The 22,131-nt window shown below is 36.1% G+C and overlaps 1 protein-coding gene across 1 annotated transcript in view; it reads left to right on the top strand.

Annotated features, from left to right (window-relative positions):
- LOC107673905 (potassium voltage-gated channel subfamily KQT member 5-like) overlaps positions 1-20,332 on the top strand; it is a 133,430-nt gene extending 113,098 nt beyond the window's left edge. Inside the window, exons 9-17 of the mRNA XM_016467722.1 lie at positions 4,171-4,265; positions 7,119-7,145; positions 10,988-11,208; positions 12,096-12,204; positions 13,589-13,720; positions 13,999-14,109; positions 15,600-15,707; positions 16,705-16,834; positions 17,457-20,332. Of these exons, the coding sequence (XP_016323208.1) occupies positions 4,171-4,265; positions 7,119-7,145; positions 10,988-11,208; positions 12,096-12,204; positions 13,589-13,720; positions 13,999-14,109; positions 15,600-15,707; positions 16,705-16,834; positions 17,457-18,491 (1,968 nt within the window). The 3' untranslated portion in view covers positions 18,492-20,332. The remainder of the gene's footprint in view (positions 1-4,170; positions 4,266-7,118; positions 7,146-10,987; positions 11,209-12,095; positions 12,205-13,588; positions 13,721-13,998; positions 14,110-15,599; positions 15,708-16,704; positions 16,835-17,456) is intronic.
- The last annotated feature ends 1,799 nt before the right edge of the window (positions 20,333-22,131 follow it).

Raw genomic sequence — 22,131 nt, 5'->3', positions numbered from 1 at the left:
AATTAAATGTTATATACAGTGGGTACGGAAAGTATTCAGACCCCCTTAAATTTTTCACTCTTTGTTATATTGCAGCCATTTGCTAAAATCATTTAAGTTAATTTTTTTTCCTCATTAATGTACACACAGCACCCCATATTGACAGAAAAACACAGAATTGTAGTGCCATTGTTTTGTCTCAAGATGCACACCAGTAATGTTTTTTTCTAAGACATGTTTGTAGAAATTACTTTAATGTCCTAACTGACCTATGGCCTAATCCTGGTTTTGTCTGTGAAACCAGGCCTTAATGTTTAATGTTCTAAGACAAACTTAAAGTAAAACTAAAACTGAAACAAAAATGAATAAGATCTAAATAGACACACACACACATATATATATATATATATATATATATATATATCAAATACTAATACAAATGGCAAAAACGCAACAAAATTACAAAAACTTAAATTAAAATTAACATGAAAGCAGAAAATATTCAAATAAATCTAATTCAAAATATGAATAAAACTATAATAGTATCTCAATAAGACTAAAATAACAGTTTAAATTTAATAATAATGTTAAGAATTGTGATAAAGATTAATATTAATCATTTTTAACTTAAACAGTTAATTATAAAATAAAAATACATCTAAAAACATCTAAGCATATTTCAGTAATAATAGTAGTAGTAATAATAATAATTTAATAATAATAATAATATAATTGTATGTGATACAGTTTTGCCTTTTAAATAAATATGTTATGGTATATTATTAGATATTATTTAGATACAAACATATTGATTAATAAATTAATTACATTAATTGATTAATAAAGATTGTTTTTGGAGTGAACCATGTTCATTTTTAAATGAAAGGAGAAAACGAACAATACCACGGACATTGATTACATGAGGACTATTATCTTCCGTCTGAGCCAAAGGAAACGCTTGCAGATATTTTTTATCTGTTTCCACGGAAGGAATTCTGAGCAAGGGCCTCCCTGAGGACAATAGCTCTTCCTAATGGACGGTGCATCCTTCTCCTCTAGCAGGAGAAACAGATTTACTCCAGGAAAATGTCCACACACACGCAAAAACACATCTACAAAACATTGAGGTCCTGTAATATTATAGAAATGAGTTACTTCCTTTTGGCTGCTCTTGAAAACCCACAAGCAATTTCCCAACTATTTTAACCACCATGACCCCTTTTCTTTCTCCAGGTTGTTTTCTGATATTGCAGACAGAGAAGATCTCATATATTCACTGGTCCTTATGTTTATTTTGTCTCTCTTCCTGCCTGGCTTTAACCCTGCTTTTCCTTTCTTTTTCCAAAGGCCTTTCAATGGGCATCAACCATTCAGCTTTAATTACTGTTGTCAGCAATTATGTATTTTAACCATGCTGTGTTGTTTATGATGTAATGTTGCAGGGACTGCATTGTTGCATTATCTCTCATCATTTGTGCTCTCTCACCTTTTTTAAACCATTTGAGGTCTCTATATAACCCAGAAATATATATCTGAATCTTGATCTGTGGAGTATGACTCTCAGCTATGTCTGGGTTCGGATTCTTTCCTGCATGTTACTATTGCTTTTTTTTGTCTTTACTGACATTTTTGTACAGAATGATGGAAAATATGCCCTCCCTCCTCACTGCTGTGTCATGCAATTTGAGAGATCCATCTTTAGTCTTTCATCCTTCTGTTTTTGTCCTCACAACATGTCTTTTCTTTCTTTCTTATTGAAATCCAATATCACATTATTATAAGTCAACATGAAATGAAAATGACCCTGTTGACTTTCTTAATGCATGCACATAATTGTGAATGATTCATTAGTGCACATTATACAATTTTTTTGTTTTGTTTGTAAGTTTTAATCAAAATTATTTATTTTTCCCTAGCAATCACTTTCCATCTCTGCTGGCATCACTTAGGTCATTCAGTATTTTGGATAATTAAAAATAAAAAAATAAAAAATAGGTATTGTTTTAGTAAATTCATATTCAAATCTTGCTTCAGTCCAGTATGCAAAGCCCAATTTTTACAATCCAATCCATTCCCAATGAATGGAGAGTATTCTGTTCTCTTATGTATACATCACAAAATCAGAAGTTAAATGCGAGTAGGGTTTCATGTTGGCTTTGCTTTTTATACTACGACAACGCCTGTGTGGTCAAATATTCATAATAAATATAAATTATATAATGGTGTTTAGAATGAAATATTGGGGAGTAGTATTTTAGTGCCAAATGGCCACACGTAAACCCTTAAATTAAAACATATGAGGCCACAAACAAAGCTTTGCTCTTGGCTTGTTAAAAATATGTTAAATGTACATTTAGCATTTTTTACTTTTATTTTAAAATGTTCTCTTTTCACTCACCACATCACTTTTAAGTCCTTTGGCTGTTTTGTTGTTGTCTGTGCCACACATCAAGACATTTATTCAACACTGATCCACTCTCAGATTTGGACATGGAAGTTTAAACACTAAAATCACCTTGAATTGTGTACAGTGGGGTCTAAAAGTCTAAGACATCATCGGAAATCTGGAATTCAAAGTGTGCTGTAATATTAACCTGAAAAAAAACTTTGACACAATATGAATAAGAAATATTTAGTAGTTTAGTGGCATCATGACCATGTGAATCTTTGGAGAGACGGTCAGATATTCTTGCTTCCATTGAAGCTCAAGGTGCTCTTTGGATCGTTCTCACATCATGCTGGAAAACAATTCTCAGGTTTTATGCAATCTTGTGAAGATCATGCAGCTCAAGTGCTGCTGTCATTAAAGGAAAATAAATAATTCATTCATTTTTAATTCGACTTTTTACCCACATTGTTATGCAGAAAATCTTCTTTTTTTTTTTTTTTTTTAAGTAGTGGTCTCAGACTTTTGGACCTCAAAATACATACAAATTTTTCCATACACATTTTTGCTCAAAACATTTTAAAGGGGTCATCGGATGCTACATGCACTTTTGGACTGGCGTCTTACCTTAGACCCGCCCCGAGTGAGCTGTCATCAGTCCGCCATTGTTTCACCGCCAGAGCAGATGTAAACAAGAATGACTCCTAAACGACTGAGGTGTTCTGTTGTTGAATGTAATAATGAACATAGCAGTCATCGTTTACTCCCGACATCTGAGCTAAAGACGCAGTCTTTAGCGCTAAAGACGCAGTGGATTACGTTTGTTTTTGAAGGGAATGCGACACAGACCAAGGCCGCTCTCACTGTTGTTTGATTGACACTAGTGTTTTACCTTAGACCCGCCCTGAGTGAGCTATCATCAGTCCGCCATTGTTTCGACACTGGAGCAGATATAGACAAGAATGTCTCCTAAGCGACTGAGGTTCGCTTAGGAACCTCCTAATGTTCGCGCGAATCATTCGTGAATCATGATCCAGCCTCACCTACAGAAGAAGGGAGTATAAGGTTCTTTTATGAATCTTTACAAATCACCTTTCCTAATAATGTGCTAATTAGCAAGTTTCACAATGAATGCGGCTAAAGTAAACAATCCCTCAGAAAGCAGCTCGGAAGAGAGGGGCGGGGTCAGCATAGCTCATTAACATTTAAAGGAAAATGCTACAAAACGGCTTGTTCTGAAAAGAGCTGTTTTTGACAGGGTAATAAACAGTAAAAAAAAAGTTGTTTACACTACCATTGAGAAATTTTAACCAAACTATGTTACAGACTTTTCATTAAGACCCTAAGGAATCATATCAACTTGTGGAAAATGGGCATCCAATGACCCCTTTAAACAAACTGAAAGCAGCGGTTTGAAGAAATGTCTTGAGCCCAATCAGTGATTCACCGGCTGTTCCCTCACCATGCTATTGTCTTTCTCCACCCATGTCCCTGTGTGTGTGTGTGTGTGTGTCTCCTGCGTCAGGCTGCGTGGCGTCTTTACTCCACAGACCTCTCCAGAACAAACCTGAGTGCCACATGGCTGTTCTATAAAAGTGTTCTCCCTCCTCAAAGGCATGTATCAATGCAGAGAACTGATGGAAGAGCGCTAACATGAACTGGTTGTTACTAATCTTTTTTTTTTCTTTTGTTGTTCTCCTTTTTTCAATCCCTGCTTTTTTCCTGGCCTTGTGTATTTCTCTTTTTATTTTCTACTCTTCTCATTTCCCTCCCTTTTTTCCTGGTTTTGTATATTCTGCACGTAGTGTGTGTGGCGTAGCTATGCGGCTGATGAGAACTCGGTTTCCATTGCTACCTGGAAGCCTCATTTGAAGGCGTTGCATACCTGCAGCCCTACAAAGTAGGTACAACTCTGGCAGCTGGTGACGTATTTGGTGTCAGTGCTTCTGTAGCTCTTATTTTCCCACTTCCCTCAGCAAATATACTTTTTTCCCTTCAATCTGTCTCCCTTCCTAAGCATAATCATCTCCTCTGTGCCCTACCGTAGTCTTGTTAGACATCCATGATTATTTAAATCCTCATTAGGTCATTGAAAAAACGCATATGGCCAGATGCCAAAAGTACAGATAAATTATACCCAAGTATGGATACTTTGTCAGAAGTAGTGGTGTATAAAGTACCTGAAAGCCATACTCAAGTAAAAATACAGATATCCTACCAGAAAATGACTTTGGTAGAAGTTGAAGTCACCGTTTAGAATATTACTTGAGTAAAAGTCTTGAAGTATGTGATATTTATTGTACTTAAGTATGAAAAGTATTTTTAAAATCTTAAACGTACTTAAGTATTGAAAGTAAAAGTACAAGTAAATGCAAAATGGAAAAGAAGCAAATAAATTTTAATAGACTAATAAATCAACGTGCGTGCACTCTGTGTGTGATTTGGTGATATAGCTTACTTGATAATGTCCGATCGCACATCATTACAACAACACTTACCATATTATCGCTGACCATGCTGTATCGCACACCCCAGACTCGACTTGAGTGGAAAATGAATCATCCGCGGTTGTGCGCGCACTTGTTTGCACATGAGCATGAATCTAACTTGCAAACGCCAGACCACTGATTCGTCAAACCTGCTTTCCTGCAGTCCGTGTTCTTCTGACTTCTGACTATTTTGTAGTAAGTAACGAATATGCTTCGGGGAAATGTATTGGAGTAAAAGTATACATTTTAATTAGGAAATGTAGTGGAGTAAAAGTAAAAGTTGGCTGAAATATAAAAACTCAAGTAAAGTACAGATACTCCCAAAATATACTTAAGTACTGTAACGAAGTATTATTACTTCGTTACATTACACCACTGGTCAGAAGTATACTGTTAAACGTCAATGTATCTTGACTAAACATACATGTATTGCTATTGAAGACCGTTTTCTCTATGAAATTAAAAAATGATGATAATAATAATAATAAAAAAATTCTCACTTTTCATCTCACAATTCTGACTTCAGTTCTTACAGTTCCTAAATTATATCTTGCAATTCTGACTGTTTTCTCAGAAGTGCAAGTTTTATCTTGCAATTCAGACTTTTCTCAGAATTGCGAGTTTATAACACACAATTCTGATTTTATTTTTCACAAATACAAGTTTATATCGGCAATTTTAAGTTTACATTTTACACTTCAGACTTTTATTCCCAGAATTGCAAGTTTACATCTCAAAATTCAGTCTTTTCTTTTCAGAATTGTGAGCTTATAATTCACGATTCTTACTTTTTTCATCATAAGTTCACATTTCAGACTTTTTTTTATATATATCTTGGAGTTTATATCTCTTTTAAGGGGTACCTCAAAATTGTGAGATTTACACTTATAATGTAAATAAAGTCAGAAATGTTTATTATAAATGTGCAATTCTGAGAAAAAAAGTCAAGTTAACTAAAAAAAAGTAAGTTAGTTTTGTAGGAAATTTTACTCCGTGTTGGAGACGGCTTTCATAGATTGCTGAAATGAACAAAAGGAGGGGAAAAAAAGCTATTTCTTTGATACAAATCCAACTATTCGGAATGGTTACATTTTCATTCAATTAAAAAAAAACAACAACAAAAAAACAAAAAAACAAAGAGCAGTACATTACTTGAAACTGTTCATCTTTAAATTCAGAATCAGATGAATTTATAATTCTTTGATACTGGATCATTATTAATATAAACTAATGTGTTCACTCTCAAATGAAGTTGTTTATTCCTAGGAATAGCTAGAATTAGAAAAAAAAATTTAGGTTACAGACTGTGTTGGTGACTGATGAAACATCTCTTCATGAGGACAAATAACAGTAAACTGTAGTGGAGTCTAATTAGCATGAAATGCATTTTATTAGGTGTAAAATTTATGTGAGTGTAATTTGATTGGCTATGTAGCTCCGTAAGATGCACAAAAAAATGAAATATTTGGGTTATTATGATCTGCAACACATTTACTTTGTACTTCGGAAGGCTTTTAAAAAAGGAAATTTAAAAAGTAAAAGAAAAAGTTAAAAGTAAAAAAGTGTGATTTGCTCTTGGAAATGTAATTCAGTAAGAGTACAGATATTCAGATTCAGTAGTACAAGTTCCCCAAAATAATACTTATTGACATACAGTTACTGAAATACCTTTCAAGTTTCCGTTTGGATGAGAGCCACAGACCCACACCTGCTTCCTCGTGTATATTCTGTGGCTAACTGAAATTTCCCCTACGTTGCCCATAACAGATAAACTGAACAGAAGCCAGGACAGTTTGTGGACAGACACCTGAAGACAGACACATGACAATACTCTGACAAATGGGTGTACTGCTATATTCAAGCAATTCACCAATTATTCACAGAGCAGCCCTTGATAACACAGCTGTCCCTCTTCTGCTAGCACTCGTCTTAGTCAGCTTGACTGTGCATTGCTCATAGCTTGCATGCCTGCTTGTTTGCTGCCTGTTTATACTGTCTTTAAAAAGACTCTCCATTTCTTCCTATTCTTAAATGTGTGTTTGTGCGTGTTGAGGTATATTTGTAAATTTTTTTTTTTTTTACATTATACTATATTTTGTGTGACACAATGAAATATATTGGTGTGTCATTCCTAAAATGAAACACTTAGTATATTTCAGAGGCGTCTGTGTCTCTTCTGTAGTCTCCTTATTAGTTTCTGTCGTTCATGTGAAGTGTTAATATCCTGCCTCTTTTCTCTCTATGTCTTTAACTAACACCTGAAGGAAAGACCAGGGGGAATCCATCAACAGGTTTGTTGTTCTCGTATCTACATTCTCGTAGTGTCCGGAATCTTTTACTTTAAGTATCGATTGTGTTTTACCTTCCATGTCATCAATAAAAATAGGGAGAAGAATTAAGTACATTCAGTCATGGCATGTCTTGCTTTGTCATTCATCCCCACTCTTTTCTTTTATTTATTTGTAGTAGCTATAGTATGTATGGAATGTACAGTCATCCGCTCATTATCACAGATTAAAGCTATTGGGTTGTTTTGACCCAGCGGTTGGGTTGTTTTGAACTTTTTTTTAATTTTTTGGAGTGTACTGTCTCTTATAACAAGGCTACCCAAAATTGTTAAATACATGGATCTGAAATATTGATTTGAATTTATTTGTTTTATTATATTACTTGTGCATTATAATCATTAAGATTTTGTTAAATATTTTTATTCAGTAAGGATGTATTAAATGTAAAAGTTAAATTCAAATGTACTTTTATATTATAATTAATGGTTACAGTAAAGACATTTAAATATTTAAATTTTTTTACATTTCAGATAAAGGCTGTTCTTTTGTAACTTTCTGTTCATCGAAGAATCCTGAAAAAATGAGTTTCACAGAAAATTTTAAGAAGCACAGCCGTTTTCAAGTGTGATGATAAATAATATGAATATAATACAGGTGCATCTCAATAAATTAGAATGTCGTGGAAAAGTTCATTTATTTCAGTAATTCAACTCAAATTGTGAAACTCGTGTATTAAATAAATTAAATGCGCACAGACTGAAGTAGAAGTCTTTGGTTCTTTTAATTGTGATGATTTTGGCTCACATTTAACAAAAACCCACCAATTCACTATCTCAACAAATTAGAATACTTCATAAACAATTTGAGTTGAATTACTGAAATAAATGAACTTTTCCACGACATTCTAATTTATTGAGATGCACCTGTATGTGATATATATAATATGAATCAGCATTTAAGAATGATTTCTGAAGGATCATGTGACAATCAAGAAAGGCTGCGGAAAATTCACAGGAATAAAATTAATTTTAAAATATATTAAAATAGTTTTTTTATTGTAATAATGTTTCACAGTATTACTGTTTTTACTGTATTTTTATCAAATAAATGCAGCCATCATAAGAGTCTTCTTTTAAAAACATTAAAAAATATTTTGAATAGTACTGTGATTTTATCCAGATATTATTATTGTTAATTATATTATTAATATAATATACAATTATATGAATGATTTGACCAACATATTGAAATATATATTTATATTCATTAATTCATATTAATATAGAAATGTAAATTTATATAAATATACTAGCTATTCTAGAGAGAAAGCACAGAGTGATGCCTGAGACATGAAATTAGCACCAGTATTTTGTTTTGGACAATAGACAAATATACAATTTAGTGGTTTAGTTTCACCACTGCATTGGCCATAAGTGTTTAGATAGAATCAAATATTTCAGAGAGCCATTTAGTAAAAGTCATAGAATCGTAGTTTAACTGTGGAGCAGCTTCACTTTGCTAACTTGCTAAGAACAAGTGTTCATCTGTACCAAAGTGTGTGCGTATCTGTGTTTTTGCACTCGCAGATCTCCTTCTGTAATATTATAGACGAGTACTTTGGCCCACTTTTTTTCTGTCTGCCTACATGGACAGAAACTTGATGCACTTTTTCCATTCAGAGATAGTTTATTTTGACCGTTAAATATTACTACAGCCAGGAAAAAGCAAAGAACACAGCATAAATGCATTATGGTGTTTTTTACATTTTTGTTCTTCATCTTTTTCCGTGATAACAACCCCCACCGTTTTCTAAATGCCTTTCATCAATAGGTCCAGTAAGTAATAGCAGTAAGAAATAGTGACTTGGTTCCAGACTTAGCTGTTGACATTTAGGACTCTGCATGTTTGTACATGTTTGTAGTGTTCGCTGTCAGGCTGGTAACGTTATGTGTTTTAACTTCCATGTGATTTCAGCAGGGGTGGAGCTTACTGCTCAGTCCTTGTAAATAATGGTTGCACCCAAAGCTTTTTTCTTGTTTGAATCCTCATGCTTTTAATTAGTGCTGGAATTGGATGTTTGCATGGTTCGTATTAAATATGTGAAGAGCAGAGCACTAGCGCTCAGACTTAAATGAAGTAATTTACAGTTGGAAAAGCCCCTCAGTGTGTGGCAAATGTGTAATTAAATGTGATGGAAAATTAACCTTCAAATTGCAAAGGCATTACAGCAAACAGCTAAGCTGTGAATACTTTTTGCGTTGCTTGTGAAACCTTTTAAATGGATGAACATTAAGTCTTTAGTCTTTAAGAAAACATTAGGTATAATCCGCATAATTCATTTTGTAATGGTGAGAGAGTGAAAGGAAAATTATTTATAATTAACCAGCAAATCCAAGAAAGTTTATTGGTTGTCAGACAGGTTTTGTACACTGTTTATTTGAATATACTTCTAGTGTGGATGTGCTTGGTGCAATGCTAATTAAACTGTATATTACCATGTTTGGTTGGAAAAACATGCCCATTTATTTTGCATTTTGCTCCATTTTTACCCCCAAGTAGTGTCTCTATTTCAATGTTATTCCATGCAAATAATTCTTACACGTAAGGAGGTTGTTTCTGCTCACAGTCTAACTAACTCACCTGCCATCTGTCTTCTTCATTTCCTTAGTAAGGGTCATAGTAATAGACAGAGGCTCTTCAGGAGGTATACCACATGGAAATATAGGTACCCAGCATCCCCCACTGCTTCAGCAATATGACCAATGTGAATGCTGACTAACCGTATGCATGGATGATGGCGTCCACCTCAGATAACCTTACAGACCCTACAGAAGGTCTAATATGAGGGTCCTATTGCCTGTTGCCTGAAAGATATAACTGCCACTGACTCATCTATCCAATACCCCTATCTGACATGCAGCAATTACTCCACAATGTTATTACCAATATGATACAATGTCTAATTTGTGCTAATAACAAAAAAATGCAAAGCTTCTAAACATCAAACCAGCAGTTTTCCAACATCCTATATTGTAATACCTGCAGGAATAATCCGATCGAGTGGTTGTAAAGGTTCAGTTCAGTTATGAAGGATGTCTATGACTGTACTGTATTTGTCTCCATTTGCATTAACACATTAGTCTTAACCGGGATGTTGCATGTGCATGAACTTTGGCTCTATATTCTTGTAAGTCACCTTTATAGCATTATGTCTTCACTCTCCTTTTACACTACATCTCTTTCACATACAAACTACCAAGCATGAGCTCAAAGCACAGTGGACTATGTCTACATCCAGCATGAATTAAGAACCCCAGCTTAGGGAATTTTCGTCTTTGAAGGAATTTGTATAGAACTGTTCTGCTGATAAACTGCTTATTTGATATATTCTGGGCCTCTACGTCAGGGCTAGAAAGGTACATGGAAATGTTGTCAGGCTGCTCCACACTGAAGGTAGCAATAGAAGTAGGGTGGTTAGAGAGTCATGCTTCAAAATGTTGCTTGCTGATTTGGTGTAAACCTTGGAATGAGGTTGGTGCTGCATGATGGTCTTTTGATGCAACTTTTGAGAAAAGTATAGGACAGTTTTTAGGCCTTCGACCAAAGAACTTGCAAGTAAGTTGTGGTTCCAAATCACGACAACAAAAAATGTGTTTTACTGGAGGAATTTAGTAGAGACTGAAGAAAGGAAACTTGCAGGTCCAAAATAAGCCATCACAACAGTTTTTATTAAACCAAACTTTAGTTAAATACATATTTATCTCCATTCCATGTTCCATTCCATGTAATTATTTGTCTGTTTATTTGTCCCTTCCCACCTCCCATCCTCTTCCATCCCTCTTCAGCCAAAAGTTAAGTTTCCGGGAACGTGTGCGCATGGCCAGTCCTCGTGGTCAGAGCATGAAGAGCAGGCAGATGTCGGTGAATGACCGACGCTCTCCTGCCACAGAGGTGGGGGTGGAGGGCAGCAGCCCTGCCAAGGTCCAGAAGAGCTGGAGCTTCAATGACCGAACACGCTTCCGGCCATCCCTCAGGCTCAAGAGCCAATCGCGCGCAACAGCTGAAGGTGAACAGCTTTTTTTGTTTAGCTGCTGTTGTTCCACGTCTACTGTAATGGTAGAAGCAGATTTAGGAAAGTTCTCATTAGCTGAGAATCTGACCTGTGGTTTTATTTACATCACAAATAATGACTCAAACTTAAAAACAATTATAGGTCATGTTTGCTGTGGTATCTGCTAGTCTTGACATCATTTGACCCTGAATGAGTCTTTCCCTATATACCGTACTGTTTTTTTGGACTTGTCCCTGAAGGCAGAATTTACAAACGCTATTGGGCTGCAGTGGGAGAACATGGTCTCCCATGGGACCCTCTGTTTGCACTAGTTGACCTTGGCTCATGCTCCCATCACCAGAATGCCCCTCAGGGAAGAAGATCACAAAGTGGAGATAGATACATTGTTTATAGGAGAATTTTCAGTATTGACAGAATCCTGTACTAGTCACAAAGGATTGACAAAACCCATGGGCCCATGGGAAATTAAAACCCAGGGAAATAGTTTAGTAAATCTTTAGCAAAACTTTCAAAACCGACACTCAAAATAAAGATGTATTTTTTTTCCCTATTTTGTTTAAATATTCGATTTTTATCATATTTATTTATTTTATTTTGGGGGAATGAAAAGTCATTTTGTTGCCTTTCAGCTTAATGTGTTGCATCAGTACAGCAGTACTTCCTCTCAGTATTTATGCTGTAATGCTCAGTGGAGTGGCCTGTGGTCACTGTGATGGGGGTCAAGAGAAAGATTGGCTTTGAATGCTGTTTTGATTCATAGCTGTATTGATCTGCCCTGGGCTTTCTCTACTTTTCAGAGTTTTGTTTTCAGCCTTATTGAGGATCCCTTGTAAAAAGGTTTTTGCTTGCTGTTATTCAGATTCTCTCCCTTTCTCTCACAGTTGACACAAATCTTGGACCGGATGATGCTTCTGATGAGAAGGGTTGCCATTGTGACGTGACTGTGGAAGATCTCTCTGCCCCACTAAAAGCAGTGATCAGGGCCATCAGGTGAGTGTGACTTCCCAGAGAGCCTTGTTCTCCCCTAGTGAAAGTTTGAAGAATTCACGCTGTGGTTGCAGGGTTGAAAACATTCATTTTGACCTTCCTGCCCTATTGATTGAGACATTAGGGTTAGATCATCACTGCTGTCTCTCTCATGCTGGGAGAGGCCACTGATGTTGCTTCAGGTGACTTTTTTCACTTCCATCACTCCAAACTATTAGAGTATCCCTGTAGGAGGGCTGAGATTTTCCCCACTCCTCTTTCCCAGGGTGTCAGATAGACATGTTCCCAGCCAGTTCTGCTCACAGGGGCTTGAATCTGCAAGACGTTACAGAAACAGATCACTGAAATCTGCTCCCCTCTGTGTCAATATTTGCATAGAATAGGTTTAGGTTTCAGTGTGCCTGTGGTAATACCTGTGTTTTCACAGCAAATGTCATCTATTACACATATCTTTACTAGAACATGAGCCTTACTTAAGTAATATTATTATAAACTGTGTTTTTAAAGCAGAGGTATATGATCATATTTTTCCTCTGGGTTATAAACTGTTATGGTATTTGTGACTCATTTCTGCCCTCTAGTGGTTATAAGCAAGCTTACACAACTTGCATGCTTGTTTATTTGTGAGTTCCAAAGAGGGTTGCTTTATGCTGAGTTGAGTCCATATATGCACAATATAATGTTTATAGATGTATCTTCAAATGTAACTAGAACTATTTTATTTTTTTTTTATTTAATTTTGCTTACCTCATGGGGAATTTGTAGCCTATGTTCTTGTATTAAGCATAAAGCTAACAATATTTAATGAAGTTCGTGGTTGAAACAGTTCAAATTGTTCATATTTAAACAACTATTTTCCAATAGAGTACGAAATATAAACTTAATTCAAGATGCATTTATTGAAAACATGTCTTATTACTTATTTATTTTTACATGTCTTAAAGCAGTACTATGTAACTTTTTCTGTGTGCAAAATGTATATAATGAGCGAGTACATCATGAGTTCATCTTCCAAACCGCGTGTTTGTCTTATTCCGAATCACTACGGTACACTTATAATAAGTACTTATATTTGGACTACTGTAGCCTGGTCGGGTCGTCGCCGCTGCGGAGTAACACATACCTGGGTGAATCGCAATAGACATAAACGTAGAGAAGTAGCTCCGGTTGGAATGTTCTTCCGCGGGATGTGTGCAGGTCTGTTTATTAACCGCTAGAGCGCCAAAAGTTACATAGTGCTGCTTTAAATATATTTAAACTGGAAATAAGAAAAAAAAAATCACTATTTTTCCTTACCTTTACTACATATGCCTGTGTGTCAGTATGGTGGTACATGATTTCTAAACAAAAGTTAGTTGAGTTTTGTTTCTTGTTTCACTGTTGACAGGATAATGAAATTCCATGTGGCCAAGAAGAAGTTTAAGGAGACTCTTCGACCATATGATGTGAAAGATGTGATAGAGCAATACTCTGCTGGCCACCTGGATATGTTATGCCGTATCAAGAGTCTCCAGACTAGGTGAGATTAACCAGCTCTGATTGTGGTGAAAACTTGAACATGTGACTGAAAGCTATAAATTCATTCATAATTTCTCCGTTCATATTTTTACTTTTTGGGGGGGGATTCTGCATAAATTGTCACACGCCAATACACATTAACAAATGCAGTTAGCACAAATACATATTCACAGAAAGCTGTACAAGAAAAAAGTTAAACAACCTTGTTTTCTTATGCACACTTTCTACATCTACATGTCCATGGCTGTCTTATCTCCCTGTCTGCGCTCTCCCATTCAGGTTGGACACCATTGTGGGTCCACAGACCCTGAGCAGCAAAGCCAAGACCTTTTCTTCTCCTTCCCTGCACTTGTATTACAGCCAGGCCAAGAGGAAATACTCTGCCCCAGGGTCAGCTGACCCACAATCCCTCACCCCAAACTCTTTTAACTCTGGAACAAATGAGTCAATTGCTGAGGCTGTGTGTCTAAATCCCCAGTGGACAACAACATTACAGCAGTTCAGTTTAATACTTCATATAAACACTGCACAAAAATAAAAATAAAAAAAAAATCCTTAAATCAAGATAAATTGTGTAAGATACTAAAACTTGTTTTCAGAGAATATATAAGTTTATTTTTAATATCCGATTGGCAATGTTGCTTGTTGAAACGTAAACATTATTACATTTTGTTAGATTTATGCTTATAAAACAATTTGTCTGTGAGACAGAAATACAAAAGAATATTCATAATTCAAGATATATTATCTGAAGTAATTATGCAGTCTTATCTAAGGATGTTTTAGATGTGTTTAATGCAAAACAAGACAAAAATACTGAATAAGAAACTACTGTTTAAAAGTTTGGCATCAGTTAGATTTTCTAAAAAAAAATAAATAAACTTTTATTCAGCAAGGAGTAATGTTACAGAAAATTTATTTTTCAAACTGGATTACACAAAAATATTAGGCTGCACAATAATAAGAAATGTTTCTTAAGTTGATAATTTTTTAAGGATCATTTGACACTAAAGACTGGAGTAATAGCTGCTGAAAATTCTGCTTTGCCATTAAAGGAATAAGTTACATTTTAAAATATATTTAAATAGAAATAGAAAAAGTTATTTTAAATTGTAATAATATTTTACAGTATTACTGTTTTTATGGTATTTTTATGATCAAGTAAATGTAGCTTGGGTAAGCATAAAATATATATTTTAAAAACTATCTTACCCACCCCAAACTTTGAACTGTAGTGTAGATTATTATTATTTATTTTTAGATAGATAGATTTTACAATATGTATTTTTGCAGTCAAGGCTGGACATGTTTGTGATGTGTCAGTGACCCAAAGCCTCAAGCTGTTGGCTCTGTTCAGTAAATCCTTGATCTCTCAGATTTTCATTCATATAAAACTTTCTTCCTGTTTAACAAGGTTGGCCAATGCTAAACCAGCAGTGCATGGTGTTAGACTGAATGTGTCTGTGTATAGTACTAACCTTTAGATTAATTCCTCTAGGCTTTCCCCATTATTTGGGTCTATGTGCTTGATTTTGGCATGGAATCAAAAAGTAGCATATTAAATATTGTTATTCTTTAATATTGTGAACCAACAGGTGTGCAATCAATAGTTGTTTGCTAGCTCGGATTTTACTTACATTTACTTAAATATCAGATACCTCAGTGACTTGACTTTGAAACACTAACTTTGAAGCAGCTGTTAAGAATTTAAATTACTGAGACCTATGGTTTGATCATTAACATGATTTAGTAAATCGCATGTAGTAGTAGTATCTTGTCATGGTGCCATAAGTACCTTCTGTTCAACCTTCTCTTTCCTCCCTTTCCTTGATGGCAGAACCTTAAAAATGTACTTGACTCCCGTATGTTTTCTCATCTAGACTCGCCACAGCTGTGGGTCCACATCCGACACTCAGCACCAAAGCCAGGAACCTTTCCTCTCCCTCTCTACACATGTATTACAGCCAAAGCAAGAAGAAGCACACTGGGTCAGAGGCCTGTAGCAGGCTGGGGGACTAGTCATGGGGCCGTACTTACCTCAATCACTTCATACTGTGAACGGGGTCCAATGGTGATGATGTATTTGAATAAAACTATTCATAGGGTTTATTTGCCATATGTTATCAGAACTGAAACTACCTACACATCCATTCACCTAGTAAACAGAATACAAAATCAGTATCTGCAATGAATCTAAATGGCAGTGGTTCTGTTTTGACTCCAAGGCCCCATACTTTACTAGATAAGGATTTTTAAAATATTTTTACTCACACGTTTACTCGCGTTTTCAAGACCATGGGAATCTAGGTCCTTCTTCTTCAAAAAAAAAAAAATATATATGTTGTTGAGGGGCTGCAGTATAATAAGTAATGTCTTGGCTTTTAGTCATTTTAATGCTTTCGTCATTTGGAAGTTTGCTGAGGCCCCTTTGAGAGCCACTGATTATTTATTATTGAGAACCACTTGTTTTATTATCTTCATCATTGGACTCGAAGGTGATTAATAAATAGTGATTTTGTTTTTTCAACCAAGGAGATGATTTATTAATTGTGTAGTGCACACTCTGATTGGTTCAGCTGATTGATGTTGGTTTCATATTATTATGCTAAAAATCTTGCTCACTACGGGTTTCTCTGCAGCATGGTTTATCATTTTGGACTTGATATTTTAATCAGCTAGCATAGATCAGATACATCCAACTCGTACATAGGGCAAGTAATATTCAGAATGTAAAAAATAGAACTCTCAGTTGCACTGAATGTAGTTGTAACATTTACAGAAATACTGTATATCACCTCTTTCTTACTCTGTAACATAGAAAAAGTAGATGATGGTGATGCACTAACTTCATTTCTTCTTCACTAACCAAAGTCCAGTCTTATCCTGCTGCGTTGTGCCCTGCTCGAGCTTGAGGAACAACAGTGTAAAGGTGTGCATCCTGATGTACTGTATGCTCAAAAACATTGTTTTGTTTTTTTTTTATAGAGTGGATCAGATACTGGGAAAGGGCCAGATTTCGGTGGACAGGAAAGGCAGGGAGAAAATCCTCCCCGAAGGAGAGTCCTTGGAGCATGACATGAGCATGCTTGGCCGTGTCTGTAAAGTAGAGAGACAAGTAAGCTATATGAACTTGATGGTCTAAAGAAACATACTACAGTTCAAAGTTTTGGGGTCAATATGATTTTTTTTTTTAGAAAGAAAGAAATTAATTATTTTATTCAGCAAGGATGCATTAAAATGAAAGTAATAGTTAAATTATTTATCATTTCTAAAAGAGGTTGTATGCTGTTTACTTTCTAATCGTCAAATAATCCTGAGAAAAATGTATCACAGTTTCCACAAAAATATTAAGTAGCACTTGTTTTCAGAATTGATAAAAATAGGAAATGTTTCATGAACACCAAATCAGCATATTAGAATGATTTCTGAGGGATCGGATCATGTGATGCTAAAGACTGGAGTAATGGCTGCTGAAAATTAATCTTTGGCACCATAGGAATGAATTATATTTTTTAATATATTATTTAAATTTTAAATTGTTATAATATTTCACAGTATTATTGTTTTTACTTTACTGACTTTTTTCAAAAACATAAAAATCCTACCAACCCCAAACTTTTTGACTGTAGTGTACTTGCACACTTTTACAATAATTAAGCATAAAATTATTATATATATATATATATATATATATATATATATATCCAATGTGATGTTTTATTTCTTATATAATACAGGTACAGTCCATTGAGTCAAAGCTGGACTCATTGCTGGATATATACCGGCAAGTGTTGCAGAAAGGCTCCTCTTCAATGCTTGGTCTGTCTGCTTTTCCCCTGTTCGAGCTGGATCAAACCTCCGACTACCAAAGCTCCATCCATAGCAAGGATTTGTCATCCTCCTCCCAGCTTACTGGCAGTGGCATATCTCGTTCGGGCAGCAGTAACCTGCACCGTGGTCTTCATCTTGCTCTGGCCCCCAGTGAACTCAGCTTGGGTACTGGTTACCCACATTCTGCCTCCTCCTTCTCACCTTCTCCTCTCCTTAACAACCAACCCTCCAGCCCAGACAGTTTCTACCCAGCGTCCCCACCTCACATTCTCATCAGTGAGCTGGCCAGGCCGGTCCCAACAGTCCATTCAACCTCATCGACCCTTCAGCTCCCGCCTATGGTACCAACGCCTCAAAGTCGGCCTACCAGCCTTATCCCAGAGACACTGCAGGAGAGCCTAGCTGAGTGTCCGAGCAATTGCCTGTTGAGTACCCAAACCGAGGCTGAGTCAGACAGGGAAGCCGAGAGTATTCAAAGCATGGTACAGCTACGGGACAAGCCCGAACGTAATCCCAAGGAAGATGGGTCATGGAGAAGACACTTGAGCCTTGACATTGATCCTCTGATGCTCGTGTCTTCCACAACAGCTGCCTCGCTTCAGGTCGAGCGTAGGCTCGGTAAGTCTCTTTCCGCTCAGAACCTCATGCTACCAACTGCTGCGGACTGCCATCCCAGCCTGTCCACTCGGAGCAGCGGCAGCAGCAACAATGAGTCCAGCGACCACGAGCCGCTGGCCGACTGGGGCGATACGGAGCTGTTCATCAATGACAAAGAATTGGACACCACGGCGGGTGACCGTTACCACCTCCACCAACAAAGCACCGATACGACCTTCTCTTCTGAGCTGCTACGGACAGGAGCCAGTGGGCCATCTCCCAGCCAGGCTGGACCAAGAGATGTTCTTGAGTCCCATAACTTGCCTCACGTATGCCTCGAATAACCCCCGGAGCACAGGAACCTCACTGTGGAGACTGGACACAACCTCATGTCCCTCATGTGCTTCTTTTCCAAAGGAAATGGAGCGTCCTGTACGCTCTGTATGTTTTCTAATTTTCACAAGAAAAAGACATGCTGTTCATACGTTTATGTTCATTCGTACATATCAATGCATGGACAATTTGTCAGAAAAGAGAATTTATATTAGCAAGAAACTGTTGGGGAAGAAACATTTACAAAAATATTCCGGGTTCAATGTAAGTTAAGCTCAATCAACAGATTTGTGACATAATACTGATTACCTCAGTAATCACCATAAATTACTGAAAAGTGTGTGAAAGAATGTAACCATATGAAGGAAGATTATAATTTTATAAGCTTACATTTCTGCTTTCAAATAGTCCAGAAACTGTCCCCATTTATTTTCATTGTGAGTCCGTCACCCTAAGCCATATACTTTATATGCATTTAGAAAATAGAAAACGAGCGACGAGTTGAAATTATTATTATTTTTGTGTGTGTTAATCAATATTATGCCCCAAATGCTGTCGGTTGAGCAGAACTTGTATTGAACCCATAATATTCCTTTAAAATAATGAAGGGTTATGGTACTGAATGAGCACTTCTTTCAGCCTTGCATGGGATCGGCATGTTTAAAATGCAACAGCAAATAGAATTGGAAGTGTGTATGCACCTGTAGTGATAAGCCCTCGCTCAGCATTAGGATTCATTTCTCACTTCCTTTTGAATGTTTGGCGGTCCACTTATTTGCATGTGTTAAGAAATTGTGGGGGGAATAGCAGAAAACCAGATGGTCTTGGTCCAAAACCACATTAATCTGTGATACTATGCAAACCTCAGCCAATCAAGCAGGGTTTGCAAGCAACTCCGGAAGAAACTCCGAAACAAATGCATCTTCACGCTGTAGCCTACACAGAGATATGCTTTCTTAATTTGACTATGTCCTTTAAAACCTGAGAGTCTTAGCATTTGAAGAAAGCTGAATGCTGTTACTAAAGGGATAGTATGGTGTGTTTAGGTGTAATGTCTTGTGAAGAGGTATTTGTGACAATCAGGCTTTTTGAAAAGCACTGAGTCACGTGGATATTTGGCTGCTAAAATGTAAAAAGAAAAAAAATGAGGAAGATAATATATCATTTTCATCATGACAATAAATCACACTTGCAATATCATAATGATTGTAATTAAATTTTACATGTATATTGATTGCTTTGTAACCTGCATCCATATAATCAGAATGATCTTTGTCAAGTAGAAAGTCTCACAAATGTGTTTTATTGGAATTGAGGCAATATCTCATTTCTGTTGTATTTTCTGATTTTGTTCTTTTTAGATTTGTAGCAAACAGGTGTCTTACACCTAAACCTCAGCTTTGTAACCTCTGTTCTACATTTTTAATTCCATGCTTTTGAATGGTACAATAAGTGCTTTAGCTCAAATGCTTGTCTGTATAACTTAGAATGTAACGTGTACCATTGTGTGTACGTAGACTAACCATGATTAGCTGCGTTACTTTTTAGTTTGTTTGTTTTTCTTTTTTTTTGTTAAAAGCATCTGAAGTGTACATTGAGGATGTTTTTGACACTGTACAATTGGAAGCACAACTGTTCAGATGTGTAGAGGAAACCTGCAAATGTGATGAATTGTTTTAACACGAATATGCTTTTAATACGATTTATAATCTAGAGATAGTTGAGATGCTTATTTTGCTCTAGAGTTGAGGTAAATAATATAGGCAACTGAGAACTGAACGGAGAAAATGTCAACAGCTGTGGAACTAAATGATGCTTGAAATGCAGAAAAATGGTTGTATATTAAAATGTGTTAATAAAATATTCGTTTTATTAACACTTTATGATTTATATTATTATTGTTACTGCTTTTCTGAACGTTTTAATTTGTAATTCAATGATTTATGGTGCCTTTTTGCATTTTATTAAACATTTATACAACTTCTGTATTCACAGTACCTTTAACTCTTATTGAAATTGTTATGTTTATATTTCAATAATTGCACATTCTCTGTTTGGCTGTGAACTTAATGCATCTGTCAGTTAAAGCAGCATTTCTTTGTTATACCACTAGATCAAATAATTTATTACACAGAAACTGGCCTTAATATACATGCTTGATAATGTTAGCGTTCTCTGTAATTCAGAATAATTTATTTCATAACTGTGCACATAACAGAGTTGATGCTCTGGAATTGAAAAATGCAAAATGAAAATTTATGATAATCATAATACTTAAATAAACAAAATACTTGAAACTTGGCCTAGTGTCCTTCTGTTAATGTCTGTGTGCCTTATTTTGTGGGCCTATGTTAGATCCCTTTTATCTTCTCATCTACATTTTGCAAGGTTTAGATTATGTGAGGTAAAAGCAAACAATCTATCCATCTTATTTAGCAGATGCACTGCATCAGTTACTATGGGGTGGCTTTAATTACAGTTTTCTGTAAATAATATTTAAAAAACGGCATCATTTAGGCTAAAGTAACATGTTTTATTGTTCATCTCGTGTACACATTTTTTAAATTTTTTTTTTTAAACAAAACAAAATGACGCCATCCACAAAAATACCACTGTTACAACAAAAAAATGGTAACTTCATTTAGAAATAGTCGCCACCGTCAAAAAATAAATATATAAAATAAATAAAAGTAATAATAATCAAAATCACAAAAAGATTCAAAAAGGTCCCATATTAATTCGTTATGGTTTTCACAGCAGTAAATTGCAGTTGCCATGTTGCATTTTTGTAAGGGATCACGTGAGCGGATATTGATCGAAGTTTCTGATCAGAGATTTGTGGTCGTTCGGGAGTGAAGTGTCGATTAATTAAATTTGTGCTCTTATATGTTTGTTTTAAATGTCGGACTGGGAAGATGAGTTCTATGCGGATGGTGTGGCGATTTCAAAGCCGTTACCCGTTCAAGCTGTAACGTTACCGGTGAAGTCACGGAGGCCTCAGTCTCCTAGAGGCACGCGGAGTCGAGAAACCACGAGTGTCGGCGCAACGTTTGGTGAAGACTGTGAGCAGTGGAGAAACTGGAGGGACCGCGACTCTCAATCAAAAGTCTGTGATGGAGCAACCGGTAAAAATAACAGTTACAGACGTTCCGGGACTGGACCTACAGGGTGTCGCGGTGGTGGAGACAGATCAGGTTCATCACCGGTAACTGAATGTGGAAAACATCTCGGTTACGTATGTAACCTTGGTTCCCTGAATAGGAGAACGAGATGCTGCGATGACGTCATCGCTTTGGGAACACCTCCGGTGTGACGAATGTCTGAAGCCCTTATACCATCACGCCAATTTATTGGCCAATAGCGCTTAGTACCGCCCCAAGCATAGGGGAGAGCGGGGCACAAAGTAACACTTTTTGACTTTCTCAAATTGTGTAAATCCACATGGGGTTCAGAGTATAATTTTTTTATCCACAGTAATTTCACACTTGTCTAGTACAAATATGCCGCTTTGTTTCATAATTACAGTGTATACGTTTTTCTTTATTTACCCTCAAAAATTGGAAGTGAAATGTGACAACATGCCCCATAGGTGGGGTACATTGTAACAGCTGAGGGGCACGTTGTAACATGACCATATGACAGCTTAAAATG

The sequence above is a fragment of the Sinocyclocheilus anshuiensis genome, unplaced genomic scaffold, assembly GCF_001515605.1.
Source record: "Sinocyclocheilus anshuiensis isolate Anshui unplaced genomic scaffold, SAMN03320099.WGS_v1.1 scaffold292, whole genome shotgun sequence".
Classification (NCBI taxonomy): Eukaryota; Metazoa; Chordata; class Actinopteri; order Cypriniformes; family Cyprinidae; genus Sinocyclocheilus; species Sinocyclocheilus anshuiensis.
The sequence above is the reverse complement of the archived record's forward strand: the minus strand, read 5'-3'. Positions and strand labels throughout refer to the sequence as shown.